Here is a 14,644-nt window from a genome sequence, read left to right on the forward strand (position 1 = left end):
CCGCTGTGCCACGAATGGGCGCACAAGTGAATGAAGACCTCTCTCTTGAGAAGCTAAATAAATACACATGCTGAAGCAGCAGTGGGTAATCTCTTGGAGGCAAGTTTAGATACAAGAAGCTGACCTTCCTGATCCCTGGTGCTGACTTCCTGTTCTCTCTCAGGCTCCAGGTGCAGCTGAACATCCGGACATTTGCCTCCAGTGGCCTTATTTACTACATGGCACATCAGAACCAAATGGACTATGCCATACTCCAGCTCCACGAGGGCCGCCTCCACTTCATGTTTGACCTTGGCAAGGGCCGGACCAAGGTCTCTCATCCTACACTGCTCAGTGATGGCAAATGGCACACAGTAAGTTCTTGGGAGTCCTGTCTCCTGTTCCAAATTTTCTCCCTCCATCTCTGGTACTGATTGCATTTTCTTGAAGGGAAGCTACGCATTTTGATCCCGCATTGGCCTTATGTTTGACATCCCCCGAAATGATGTAAGCATCTTGTCAGAAGGGCCCTTTTTTTGCTTCCTGAATCCCTCCAGGCACTTTTCTGTTCTGAACACCCACTAAGCACGCAACAGCTGGTTACAGAATGAACTGAAGGTCTCTAAAATGTTTTTGACTTGACAGGAAGCCAGTAAAGCCCACCTGGGGCCTGAAAGGACCGAGCCGCTCACTGTGGTGGCTGCTGGTAACCAGAGTTCTGGAGCTCAGCTGTAGTCTTCCCATTTCCCATAGCTTCAGCCATATCCTCAGCTCTGGCTGTGCCACAGGCCGAGCCCACCACAGAACCTGGGCTCTTGAAGATCTAAGAAACACATGCACACATCTGTTAAAGTTTTCTTAAATAGTTTACAAGTTCCGGATGTTTTCATCTCGTGCAGGTCAAGACGGAGTACGTTAAAAGAAAGGGCTTCCTGACTGTTGATGGCCAAGAGTCCCCGACTGTGACTGTGGTGGGCAATGCAACCACACTGGATGTGGAAGGGAAGCTGTACCTTGGAGGCCTTCCTGTCCACTACAGGGCCAGGAACATTGGGAACGTAAGCAGCGGCCACCTTGCTGGGGTTGTGTTTCCGTACAAGGCCATCATTCTCCGATGCTTCTGTTTAAGTTATTCTGCCTGAACCTGGGGCTCACCAGAAGGTGCAGACCCTTCAGCGCATGTGCACAGGTCATGTGCTGGAGCTTACCCTCAGAGCCATCCTTCCAGCTTTTCCTGCCTCCCAGCTAATGAACTTCTCTTTTAATGAAGACATGCAGTCCCAAAGCAACTCGGGAAAAGTCCAGGCAATTGTATGGTATTTTAGTGAGAGAAGCAGTCTGGATTCCAGGAGTATTTTAGGAAAAAGAGAGAACACACTTCCACTACATTATCACCAAAGTACTGGACTGAGGGGAGAAAGCGAAACATTCATGTGAGGGATTGCCACAGTTGTGCCTTAAAAACCAAGATGGTGTAATGTGTGTTATTGAGACAGTTTCAGTGAAGTACAGGAGAAAGATGCCCTGTGTCATCATCACCACCTCCTCTCCTGTCTCTCTTGGTTTAGACGACCCACAGCATCCCTGCCTGCATTGGGGAAGTGACAGTAAACAGCAAACAGCTGGATAAAGCCAGCCCCACGTCTGCCTTTGCAGTGGACAGGTGCTATGTATTGGCCCAAGAAGGAACTTTCTTTGAAGGAAGTGGATATGCAGCTCTTGGTACGTGCTCTTAGCAGTCTGGAAGGAGTGCCTTGGGTTTAGTGTGTAATGACGTCTAGGAGTGCTCTGGATTTAGTGTGTACTCTAAGCTGATGTCCAGAAGGAACACTCTGGGTTTAGTGTGTAATGACGTCTAGAAGGAGCACCCTGGGTTTAGTGTGTACTCTAAGCTGACGTCTGGAAGGAGTGCCCTGGGTTTAGTGTGTACTCTAAGCTGACATCTAGAAGGAGTGCCCTGGGTTTAGTGTGTACTCTAAGCTGATGTGGATCCAGGAAACACTGATAGGCTAGGACTCAGCTGGAAAGACTGCCTAAGACCGTGTTTCTTTCATTCAGTGCTCTGATCTGTTTCTAGTGTTTTTTTGCCTGTTTGTGCAGAAGCCTGTGCCAGTCTTGTGCTCTGCAGGAGGCCTAACAAGGCTTTCTCCCTGCAGAACTGGACAGTCGCGAACTCCTGGCTTCATCTGCACATTCCCCAGGTTTAAGCAGGGCATGTTCCCTGTCCAAGTTAATAAAGACCTTTGAATTAAAAAGCAGGTGTGTCAGCTGAGCGGTGGTGCACACCTTTAATCCCAGCACTCAGGAGACAGAGGCAGAACTCTGTGAGGCCAGCCTGGCCTACAGAGTTAGTTCCAGGATAGCTGTGTCTACACATAGAGAAGCCGTATCTTGAGAAACAAACAAAAAAGCAGGCATGTGCATCTGTAATTCCAACATAGGCAAGTAGTACATTTAATTCTGTGTAGGCTATGATAGCACCACCTCCCCTTTTCATTCAGCCCCAGGCATGGTGACAAATGCCTTCTATTGACAATATCCAACTCTTTTTGTCACTTGAATTAAAGAATAAAATTATTCAACCCCCCACTTTGAAAACACCTACTGTAGAGGCTGATACAACCAGTAAGTGATGCTATCCAAGGTGCATACAAATTAAGAAGCTAAAGACTAAGGGGGATAAATCTTCAAAACACACGGAAAGATCACCAGACTGAATGCAACCAGGGCCTAAGGGACCCATGTCCCCAGGGCTGCAGATGACGGAAGTCCCTGCCAACGCTTGCTCTGGTTTGTGACTGAACACCCTCTTCAATGGCAGTGTTCCTATTGGTTGTGTACATCCGTGATCTCAGCACTCAGGACGCAGAGTCGGGACAATTGTATATGTGTACCAACTTGACTACGTAGCAAGACTCCATTAAAACAAACAGAAGCGGGGGGGGGGGGGGGTGAAGGGCAATGCTTCTTCTTACTGGGGAATGGAAGAGCTGAGACCCTGAGCATGGGTGGGAGTGTAGCATGATCTTGAACTTGGCCAATAGCATGAATGCTTGGCCAGCCAAAGGCAGCCTGAAAAGTCCATCTTACGGGTTCTCTCAGTATCAGTGTGTCCTGTGTTTTTCAGTCAAGGAAGGCTACAGAGTGCGATTAGATTTAAACATCACCCTGGAGTTCCGAACCTCCTCTAAGAACGGCGTCCTCCTGGGGATCAGCAGTGCCAAAGTGGACGCTATTGGCCTAGAGATTGTAGACGGCAAGGTAGGTGCCCTGCCTCCGTGCCATGGCTGTTCCTGGTGTTCATTCTCCCTTTCCTCCCCTTTGGGGCCACGTGAGCATGTGGAGGGGAGCTGGGGTCCCTTCTCTTGCTGTGGGGTGTCAGTTGGGGCCCCTGCAGTTGGTCCTCAGGGGCCCCTATACTTTGGGCTGTTGGCACAAATGGCCTGGGGTCTCAGTGTTGCCACTGAGTGGTGACATCTAAGCCATGTATAAACCGTGTCCACTTCAACCTTGGGACTAGACCTCCCAAGTGGCTTCGCCAGTGCTGCATCTCCAGCTAGAGCTACCATCATCCCACTGCCTGGCACAGGAGAGAAATGGGCACGTATGCCATGCCACACTTAAGCCACAGAAACCGTGGACATTGGCGTCTTGGGTTGCCCTCTCCTGGTGAGCTCTGACACCAGTTTTATTATAAGATACTTCATTATTCCCTTTGGAAGGCGAGGAAGATGGTGTCCCTCAAATTCACATGCTAAAGCCCTACCTACTCTCATCTCTCAGGATGTGATCTTGTGTAGACTTTAAGGAGGTAATTGGGAGCCAGCGAGATGGCTTCCTGGGCATGAATGCCAGGTGCCAATCCTAACAACCGCAGTTCAACCCCCAGGATCCACAGGATGGTAGGAAAGAACCAATTCCAGCCAAGTTCTGTAGTTTCTGCATGTGCTCATGCATGAGCACACAGATACACACAATAAATAAATGTGAATGAAAGGGTAACTCGATTAAAGTGAGGTCACTGACGTGCACTCTGAGCCAATCTGACTGTGTCCATGTAAGTAGGAGGCACCAGGGCACTCAGAGAAGTCCAGCGGAACAGAAGTCTCCTTGCAGGCTCCCATGAACTTGCTTGCTCGTTTTTAGCATTTCGTTTCCAGGTTCTTGGCCCTTAGATTTCCCACAGTGGGCTCATGGGACACTGGCAAAGTTCTATTTGCCTTGCCCTGCCCCTCCTCCCACTTCAATTGCTGCTTCCAGGCTACAGTTTAGAGCCGGCTTTCCCTCTTATCCTAGACTTTAATTAAAAAAAAAAAAAAAAAAAAAAAAAAAAAAACTTAGTATCTATTTGCAATGTTTTTTGTGATAATCTTTTAAAAAGTTATCGGGAGTGTAATAGGTATAAAAATGTGCTTCTGTATTCTGTTCCATGTCTTACTTTTCTGCTGTGTTCTCTCACTTCCTGCTCCCTTTCAACTTCAGTTAGTGCTGTGTCCAATGGTCTGCAGTGCGTATCTTTAATCTGTCACAGTCTACTCTAAAATAATTGTCATAGGTGTCAGAACCAAATGGCTCCCTGTGGTGTCCATTAGCATACCAAGAAACATGCCGCCCTCCAGGCTCACTCAGAAGGGGTCTTCTCAGCTCTTCTCATCCAGGCCCCTACCCCAAACTCTAAAACTTCTCTAGCTCTGGGGCTTCCCTTCCGGCAGCCCGATTCCTGTGTGACCCTGCTGTTTCAGCCATGTTCTCTTGCTCCTCTTTTGGCTCTCTCGTCTTTGTTCTCTCTTCATTTCCCTTCTCGCTCCACACCCCCTCCGCTCTCCTCCCATGGCCACGCGCACTCTGCTCCTTTCCCCTCCTGCTCTGGACTCTTCCAGAGCCTCAGACTGTGCTCTCCCACATAGCTACGATAAAAACCTCCCCCTCAACCAGACTTTGGAGCATTCATGGCCTCACTGTTTGCAGTAGCTGGGATGAGAAACTTAGAACAACATGTACTCGGCTTTTTCTCGCTGGGCTGCCAATCAGCTCTCAAATAGTGACACGGAGACTTTTTCTTGTTAGTTATGAATGCTGGGCCCAGCTTAGGCTCATTTCTGACTAGCTCTTTTCACTTAAATTAACCTGTTTCTCTTTATCTATCTTTTGCCTTGGGGCTTTTTATTTTTCTTTCCTTCCCTGCCTCTTGTGTCTGCCAGGCAGGAGACTGATGTCTTGCCCAGGGCATCTTCCTCTCTTTCTTTCCGTTCTCTCCTCACCCTTGACCTCTCACCTCTTAACCCCACCCCACCCCTGTTCTTCTCCAGAACCTAGATTCTGCCTCCTATTTATTTTCTCTGCTGCCCAGCCCCGCCCATGCTTTTCCTGGCTTAGCTACTGGTCTTTCACCTTTTCATTAGACCGATCAGGTGCCTTAGGCAGGCCAGGTGAAACAAATCCAACACACCTTTACATAATTAAACACACGTCCTTACGTGTTCAACAAAAGCAGCATAAACAAATGTAACATGCCTTCACATAATTAAGGTAATATTCTAGAGCATAAACAAATGTAACACATCTTTGCCCAGTTAAAATAACATTCCACCGTAACGGCATGTTTAAAATTCTCCCCTCCTCCCTCATCCTGAGCTGCTAGAACTAAGTGATGCAGGCAGGAGGCCCAAACACAAAAGCTGACTCTCCCAGCTCTGGAGGCTGGACGTCTAAGGCTTAGGGGGGCTGGTTCCTTCTGAGGGCCCCTCTCCTTGGCTTATGCTTGGCTTCCATCTCTTCACATTATCTTTTCTCTGTGAGTCCGTGTTCTGATGCCTTTTATAGAGACACCGATTGGATTAAAGTCCACCTCAGTGACCTCAGTGACCCCATTAAGGTCCTCATAGCCAAATATCATTCTTTCCTGAGGAGTGCTAGAGATGAGAACTTCAACGTGTGAATTTTGGAGTGAAAACTGTTCAGCCCAGAACCCTCTCGGCCCTTTGCTATGTCCTGGCCTTTGTTTGCCACACTGTTGTAGAGAGAGCATCTGTGGTCTGTTAGAGCAAAGTCAGTGGGATGTTGTAGAGAGAGCATCTGTGGTCTGTTAGAGCGAAGTCAGTGGGCCTGTTGTAGAGAGAGCATCTGCGGTTTGTTAGAGCGAAGTCAGTGGGCAATTGTACACAGGTGCTGCCAACGCTCAGCCTTCTGAACTACAAACTCCCAAAAAATGTCCACAGTGCCCTGAAAACGAAGCGCTGATTTCAGAGCTGTGAGGACTGGGACAGAGCCCAAGTTCTTGAGGAGGTGATTTTCCTCCACTACTGTTTGTTTCTCATGGTCCGTGCTCCATGTTTCCAGAATCCTATGACTTGCTCCACTCTGAGAACAATTCATCAATGCTCTGTGCTCCATGGCTTCTTGGTCTTCTGGCTGAGATCTAGTGCAAAGAAGACGGTGGTCCTAAGCAGAAAAACTCACCCAAGTGTTTGCTTTGTTCAGGTCTTATTTCACGTCAACAATGGCGCTGGTAGGATAACAGCCACATACGAGCCCAGAGCCTCCAGAACTCTCTGTGACGGGAAATGGCACACGCTCCAAGCCCAGAAAAACAAACACCGCATTACCCTGACCGTGGATGGGAATCCTGTTAGGGCTGAAAGTCCTCACACCCATTCCACCTCGGCAGACACTAACGATCCCATTTATGTGGGCGGCTATCCTGGTATGTATGACTCCAGTCTTTGCCTACGTAGGAGGCCCAGCCGGGGAGGTAGAAGCCCAGAGGAATACAGGCTAGGGATTGAGAAATACACGGTTCAATAAGTCTCACCAATTTAGAAAAGCTGTTTGGAATAGCATACCTAAACATTCTTGGGGAATTTAGCATAACCCTCACACATTTCTCAATGAGGACAATGGTTCTGATGGCAAGCAGGTGGGATGATCATACCTCTTCCCTCGATGGCTCCCAAGGTCAGGTTCTAAGTCACAGGGTTAGGCAGGTTTCATCCTCTTGCACCAATTTTGCATTTTGAATTGAGCATTTAAGATGTCCCGGGAAATTACTGCAAATCCTTAACGCCTGTTGCATGATTTTTCAAGTCATGGCTATGTCTTCAAGTTATCATGTGTTAACAGTACCGAGGAATTCTGCCATCCACTAAAGCCACATGTGTGGGAAATAGCCTGGTTTGATAGAAGATCCACTTAGATTATTTTTGTCCCTAATGTACAGCTTACCCTATCAACAAAATTGAGCAAGGCTTATCTCTTGTTTTCTCAACAGCCCATGTCAAGCAGAACTGTCTGACCAGCCAGACCTCGTTCCGGGGCTGTGTGAGGAATCTGAAGCTGAGCAGGGGAACACAGGTGCAAGCCTTGGACTTGAGCGGGGCTTTTGACATACAAGGAGTCTTCCCTCATTCCTGCCCTGGGCCTGAGTCCTGAACTGCTGCCAGAAACCCTCCTTTGGGATCATTGCTAACATGCTGAGGAGAAACAAGTTGGTGAACTCAAGTGTCTTCTCTTCAGGTTTCATTTCCAACTCAGGTTATATTTCCAGAGAAAAATGATGTATTTATGTTGAACTAAAGCCACATGTACAACAGATACCTCTATTAAATAGTCCAAAATGTCCGTTGAATTCGTGGTCTCCTTTTTCAGGTTGTCCAAATGGATCACTGTGGACTTGGTACATTCTGTTGAAGACTTGATAGTGTTCCCTGGGGGTGGGGGCAGATCACAGATTAGAGCAGAATAGGGATAGTTTCATTTCTTCTCTCTTTGCTTTTTTAACCTTCATACATTGTACTCACTGGGTAGCAATTAGGACACAGTCTAGTTTGTTTCCTACCAAAACAGAAACATTGTTTAAAGACTCCCAGTAGGATCCAGAGTCTGAGACATGTGATACCCCACCCCCCCACATCCCCTCACCCCTCCCCCCCTGGTTGGGATAGAACTTCATGCCTCTCCACACAAGCAGCCAGAGAAACAAGATCAAGTTTTCAAGAGAGTGAAATCAATTAAGTGCCATCCTCAGGAAAGAATTTGTCACATGAATTTTGCAAACACATATTAGCCTGACAAACAGAAGAATAAAAATGTTTGCTATAGAATGGTGTGTCACTGAGGGGAAACATGGGTTTTAGTCCGGCACAGTCTGAAGAATCATTCCTAGCAGGAACACTGAGTCCTCCTGCCAGTGAAGTGTTGTGCACACCGTACTCAAACACTGGGTTTAAAAACAGTATTTCTAGATCTGAGTCCTTTGTAAATCATATTTCTATGGTAGTATTCCACTTAAAATGGGAGGAATACCTAAACTGAAGAAGCCATTCTTTATTCTTACTGCAAAAGTGGTTCTGCTGTCAAATGCTTCCTGACGCTGCACGTAGAGCTTGTCCAAGTGGCAGGATGCGGTCCTGTGCGTTTCTCCACTTTTAACCCCCAGTGACTGTGAGGTGCGTACCAACAGATTCCATCATTTGTAGACTTCACCATAGGTAGGAGGAGTTCTAAGGCAGAAAATTCGACGTGTGCAATGCTACGTTTAAGGAAGTACAGAGACAGGGAAAGGCCAACCCTCTGCCTGTCAGTTCAGGTTCCTGGCCTGCCGCCTTTGTGTACACAGGCATTCCCAATGGGCCGCTGAGAAGAAGCCGGTCTCCTCAGAAGGCTGTTCAGGAACTGGGTGCTCCTTCTTGCTTTTGATTTTTCTGCAGGTAAGAATGAACATGGGGAGGACAAGCTGGGTACCCCATGTTGGCCTCAACACTGTGAGGTCAGGCCTCCCGGAGCTCAGCACATTCTGTCTAGGTGAACTGTAGGGTGACATGGAGTTGGCTCCTTTGTGCTCTGAGCATTGTCACTTTGCCAGGCACTGGATCTGTAAGCAGAGTCTTCCAATCTGGACAGCTGTTCCCAGTGGACAACAGATCCACATCCCTCATCCCAGTACTGATCACAGTCTTGCTGCATCAGATACCACCTAGGAATGTTCCTGGAGGATTTTTTTCCTGAGGAGGTATGCTAAGTGCTACAGCCAGCGCAGCCTGGATAGCCGAGACTGACGGGAGGTTGCCAGGATTGACACAAGGAGGCTTCTTTTCAGGTGGAAGAACAGCAACCTTTATTTTGCCCAGCAACCTTTTATACCTCTACTGCTTCTGTGGAGACACACACCCCCACCCCCCCACCCCACCCTCCCCCTTGGCCAGAAAGAACACAAACATCCTTGTCAAAGTTCCGCTGTCAGTCAGGGGGAGTGAGGGCAGCTGGATCACAACACTAAGTAGCAGGTTTCAATCGAAATTGTGTAGAAATACATCTGAACTCCCCATTGGACACCACAAACATGCACATTTCTGATTTTTCCAATTTTTCCCAATGAAAAAGACATTGACAACCCATAGTAAAAGTTAAATATAAAGAACATATTCACCATCTCTTACCTACTTGCCCTATACTTCACTGCGTCTGCCTCTTGTTGAACACACGCCGGGTTTGTGCATTTGGAGTCCTCGGGAAGCAACACAATCTTGACAGGCAAGCCCTGATTCTCCTGCACAGTCCCCTGAAATAGCCGACGTTCTGAGGGCGACATGCTTTGCCCATGTCAGAGACAGGTCCAGGTGGCAGGGCATTTCCTCTTCCAACATGCTGCTCCAGACACATGGGGCAGCCGCAACTTTGGTCGTGGGGCAGAGCTACAAGTGGGACTCTTCTTCTGGGGACAGCACAGAGGCATGGAGACACTTCTGGTCATCTTCTGCCCTGGTAGTGTCAGGACATCAGGCAGGTGCTGTTGTGAAGGCTTGGTGTGGAAAAGGCCAAAGGTGGGCTCACTGGCTCTTCTTTTCCGGTAACGACCAGATGTTAAAGGAGGTACCCGAGATGTTGGAGGTGCAGGGCCAGGGTCCACCGTAGTGACCGAGGGGGTGGAGTCAAGCCCCTGGTGTTCCTGTTCTTGTAGTAACAGGTATGTCCCCATTATCTCATCGTATTTCCGCTTCTGCAGTGAGTCAAAGATCTCGCTGGCGGCAAACCCATAGCCAAACAGCTTGTCAACAATTTTAGGATCTGGGTAGGGGTCTCTAGAGATGTTTTCTTTAGGGTTCTTGACCCATGGATGATATTGAATGTCTTCAATGGAGGGCCTCCTCTCCGGGGCAACTTTTAAAATTTGGTGAATGAGATTTTCAAGTTGCCCAGAGATGTGAGCTGGGATGTCATACATACCAATAGTGATGTTTTTCTCGGTCTCTTCCAGGGTGCTTCCTCTGAAGGGGTGGTGCCCAGTGGTGATAAAGTAGAGCAACACACCCAGACTCCACAAGTCTGCCTTCCTCCCATGGTAGCCCTCCCTCAGAACCATTTCTGGGGCATTGTAGCTTTTGGTCCCACAGCGCCCTTACAGCACAGGGCCAGTTACACACCTGGTCGCAAGGCCAAAATCTCCCAGCTTTGCATTTCCCTCTGCATCCAGCAGGATGTTTGGGAGCTTCAGGTCTCAGTGGACGATGTCATGTGTCCCAGTCAAGAGTCCCAGACAGTCTGACTGCTGAGATTCCAGTTGTTTTCTCAGATCTTTACTGCTGGTAATGCAGCCTGAGGAATTGTTCCACACAGAATCTTCAGGATGGGTCTTACTAACTCAGAGACACCTCTTTCAGAAACGCCCTCAGATATGTGCCTCAGATATCTGCCTCTTAAGCAAACCTAGAGCCTGTCATATTATCCAGAGTAGGTTTAGGTCTTGGAATCCAAGGTGCGTTTAAAGAGAAGAAATTTCAAATAATCACTTCAGGCCAAGACCCAGGAGGGCTTAACAAGGGGAGGGGAGGGCACAGAAGGAAGGTCTGGAAAACCTGCAGAGTCAAGCTGAGTCAGCTCCTGCCAGGGACGATGTAGCTGACACACTATGGCTAATAAATACATCTTGATCCTGGAGCTGCCAACTTCTTAGAGTCACTGCCACTTCTCAGAATGCAGAACAGGAAGGAAGTAGTCTCTGACACAGAGGGCAGGAGTACTGGTTGGTTCTGCCAACTTGACACAAATGAGTCACAGGGGAGGGGAAACTCAATAAGAAATTGCCTCCAAGCCGGGCGATGGTGGCGCACGCCTTTAATCCCAGCACTGAGGAGGCAGAGGCAGGTGGATCTCTGTGAGTTCGAGACCAGCCTGGTCTACAAGAGCTAGTTCCAGGACAGGCTCCAAAGCCACAGAGAAACCCTGACTCGAAAAACAAAAAGAAAACAAAAACAAAAAAAAAAGAAAAAGAAAAAGAAATTGCCTCCATCACTTCATCCTGCGATCATGTCTGTGGATCACGTTCTTCATCACTGATGAGGCTCTACCAGCCTGCTGTGTGTGTGGGGGGGGGGGTGCCAGCCCTGGGCCGTGGTCCTGTTTCATATGAGAAAGCAAGGTGAGCAAGCCATGAAGAACAAATCATTAACTTTACCCCAGGGCTTTTGCTTCTGCCCTGCTTAAGTCCTTACCCGACTTTCCTTGGTGATGGGCTTTGATTGCGATATACAAGCTAAATAAACCCTTTCTTCCCTAAGATGCTGTTGGTCATGGTGTGGGACAGCAAGCCCATGAATGCCGGCCCCACTGCCATGGAGTGCCCTAGTCCCTTCCTTCAGGAGGACGAGGTGTGCTCACGACTGGGAAGATGAGTCAGGACAGAGTGGACGTTTTACTTTGGTCTCTCAGTTCCCACCACTCCTTATGAACTAGTTTATGTTTGTCTCAAAGACAGAAGAGATTAGAATCTGGTTCAGAGGCAAAAATCCAGTACCCAAAATAGAGACTCTCAGGAACTATGAGATAGGATTGACTGGAGAGGGCTCGAGAAGCAGATGAGAGGGGGCAGCCGTGCTCTAGCAGCTGTCCTGATGGTCCCTGGTCACTGGTCAGAAGGCCAATCAACACTCAGGATTACAAGAGAGAAATCAGATCTCCTATCTATAAGGAGCTGAGTCGCCACAGTGGTTGCCCAGGACGCCATGAGGTGAACAGGCACAAAAACAGCCTAGAGGCTCTTCTTCCAACAATCACTGCTTCCTAAAGAAGAAGGTAACCCCATGCCCAAGAGACCCCAGCAGGCTGCCTCCTACTTTCTGGGCATTCACACTTAAAGTTCCCTGTTCCATCACACCAGAAGCAAGCCCCTGGACCAGGACCAGGACTAAAAGGTTCAGGATAGAGAGTGATCAAGAGTTCCCCATACCCATGCCCTTTATTCCTCTGGCCCCAAGAATGGAAGACTGTAAATATGGCTTTGACAGAATCTGCTAAGAACTTTGTCTCTTTGTACGACACCTGTTCAAACTGCACCCATCCTTAAAGGGCCAGACACAGTTTGAGGTCCTCAGGATGCAGCTACAAAGGCCACTGCCACTGTGTTGGTTGGAATCTCTAAACGGATAAGCATCTGTCTGTCTCTTTGATCCACTGAAGCAGAAGCTGAGGGACGCTAGTTGCATCTTCATAAGTAGGGGAAAGGTGCCTAGGGCCCGACATGGAGACAGTCACTGTAGGCTACAGCCTGCTGCTATTGGTCCATCTCTTGCTCTGACCTCACAAACAGCCACTGAGATGGAAGAATGAGTGACCTGCATATAAGGCTGTAGCCTGGGCTGCATTTCTGTCCAGAGACCAGGGAGCTGATTTTGGTGACCTGTGGGACTCCTTCATTGGTATCTTAATTGGAGTTATTTGATCTTTGGCACAACCTTTCTGGACAGAAGGCCAGTAAACACCAAGCCTCATGCCTTGCTTCCCCCTAAAGGGGGGCCTAAACAGGCAATACAAAATACTGTACATCATCGGCCAGGGTGGATTTGGCTCTGTAAAACTGGCCCTTCATCGCCTCACAGGCATGCCTGTCGCAATTAAAGTTGTAGAAAATCTGAAGAAACACCTGCACTTCATTATATCAGAGATAGAAGTACTGGAAACCGTGCAACATCCACACATCATTCGTCTCTTCCAGGTTTTAATGACAACAAAATACTACTATATAATTACTGAATATGCGCCGGGAGGCAATCTGTACCAACTGGTTAAAGAAGAAGGCAGGCTGCAGGAGGAACAGGTGCAGATAATATTTGGGCAGCTAGCGTCAGCCATAAAGTGCTGCCATGACCATGACATCGTCCACCGAGACCTGAAGCCCCCAAACATCCTGCTAGATGCACATGGAAATGTGAAGCTGGGAGACTTTGGCCTTGCGACCAGGTGCGGAGCTGGCACCGTGCTGCATGGGCGCTGTGGGACCAAAAGCTACAATGCCCCAGAAATGGTTCTGAGGGAGGGCTACGATGGGAGGAAGGCAGACGTGTGGAGTCTGGGTGTGTTGCTCTACTTTATCACCACTGGGCACCACCCCTTCAGAGGAAGCACCCTGGAAGAGACCGAGAAAAACATCACTATTGGTATGTATGACATCCCAGCTCACATCTCTGGGCAACTTGAAGATCTCATTCACCAAATTTTAAAAGTTGCCCCGGAGAGGAGGCCCTCCATTGAAGACATTCAATATCATCCATGGGTCAAGAACCCTAAAGAAAACATCTCTAGAGACCCCTACCCAGATCCTAAAATTGTTGACAAGCTGTTTGGCTATGGGTTTGCCGCCAGCGAGATCTTTGACTCACTGCAGAAGCGGAAATACGATGAGATAATGGGGACATACCTGTTACTACAAGAACAGGAACACCAGGGGCTTGACTCCACCCCCTCGGTCACTACGGCGGACCCTGGCCCTGCACCTCCAACATCTCGGGTACCTCCTTTAACATCTGGTCGTTACCAGAAAAGAAGAGCCAGTGAGCCCACCTTTGGCCTTTTCCACACCAAGCCTTCACAACAGCACCTGCCTGATGTCCTGACACTACCAGGGCAGAAGATGACCAGAAGTGCCTCCATGCCTCTGTGCTGTCCCCAGAAGAAAAGCCCCACTTCGAGCCATGCCCCACCGACCAAGGCTGCATCTGCCCCATGCGTCTGCAGCAGCAGGTTAGAAGGAATGCTCCTGCCACCTGAACCTGACTCTGACATGGAAAAATCAAGCCTCCCTCAGAACACGGGGTGCTTCAGGGGACTGTGCAGGAGAATCAGGGCTTGCCTGTCAAGATTGTGTTGCTTCCCGAGGGCTCCAAATCCACAAACCCAGCGTGTATTCAGCAACGAAGTGGCTCCTCTGAAAGAGTCATGAGGCAGACGCAGTGAGGAATAGGGCAAGTAGGTAAGAGGTGTATTTTATATTTAATTTTCACCATGTATTTTTCATTTGAAAAATAAAAAAATGTGTATGTTTGTGGTATCCAACAGGTTGTCCAGATGTCTACACAATTTGGATTGAAACTTGGAACTTAGCATATATCCTCAGGAAGAAATCCTCCAGGAACATACCTCGGTGGTATCTGATGCAGCTGGACTGGCAGTAGTCAGCAAAACTGTGATCAGTAATGGGACAGGGAATGTTGATCTGTTGTCCATAGAGAACAGATGTCCAGACTGGAAGACTCTGCTTAGGGGTCCAGTGACTGGCAAAGTGACGATGGTCAATCCACAAAGGGGCCAACTCAATGTCTCCCTACAGCTCCTCTGTACAGGCAGAGTGTGCTAAGCTCACAAGGCCTGACATCACAGTGTCAAGACCAACATGGGA

The 14,644-nt window shown here is 48.5% G+C and overlaps 2 protein-coding genes and 1 pseudogene across 2 annotated transcripts in view; 2 read left to right on the top strand and 1 right to left on the bottom strand.

Annotated features, from left to right (window-relative positions):
* Positions 1-7,407, top strand: part of Lama1 (laminin subunit alpha 1) — a 130,892-nt gene extending 123,485 nt beyond the window's left edge. Inside the window, exons 58-63 of the mRNA XM_038315399.1 lie at positions 164-353; positions 879-1,037; positions 1,548-1,701; positions 3,107-3,240; positions 6,460-6,682; positions 7,247-7,407. Coding sequence (XP_038171327.1) covers positions 164-353; positions 879-1,037; positions 1,548-1,701; positions 3,107-3,240; positions 6,460-6,682; positions 7,247-7,407 — 1,021 coding nt within the window. The remainder of the gene's footprint in view (positions 1-163; positions 354-878; positions 1,038-1,547; positions 1,702-3,106; positions 3,241-6,459; positions 6,683-7,246) is intronic.
* A 2,022-nt stretch (positions 7,408-9,429) lies between these two features.
* LOC119803806 lies at positions 9,430-12,741 on the bottom strand (annotated as a pseudogene).
* LOC119803807 (putative sperm motility kinase W) lies at positions 12,740-14,188 on the top strand. Its single transcript, XM_038315240.2, has one exon. The coding sequence runs from the start codon at positions 12,740-12,742 to the stop codon at positions 14,186-14,188; it is 1,449 nt and encodes a 482-aa protein (XP_038171168.2).
* The last annotated feature ends 456 nt before the right edge of the window (positions 14,189-14,644 follow it).

The sequence above is a fragment of the Arvicola amphibius genome, chromosome 18 (assembly GCF_903992535.2).
Source record: "Arvicola amphibius chromosome 18, mArvAmp1.2, whole genome shotgun sequence".
Lineage (NCBI taxonomy): Eukaryota > Metazoa > Chordata > Mammalia > Rodentia > Cricetidae > Arvicola > Arvicola amphibius.

Coding starts and splice junctions, on each gene's coding strand:
- LOC119803807 (XM_038315240.2), top strand. CDS start 12,740: ATGCCTTGCTTCCCCCTAAAGGGGGGCCTAAACAGGCAATACAAAATA.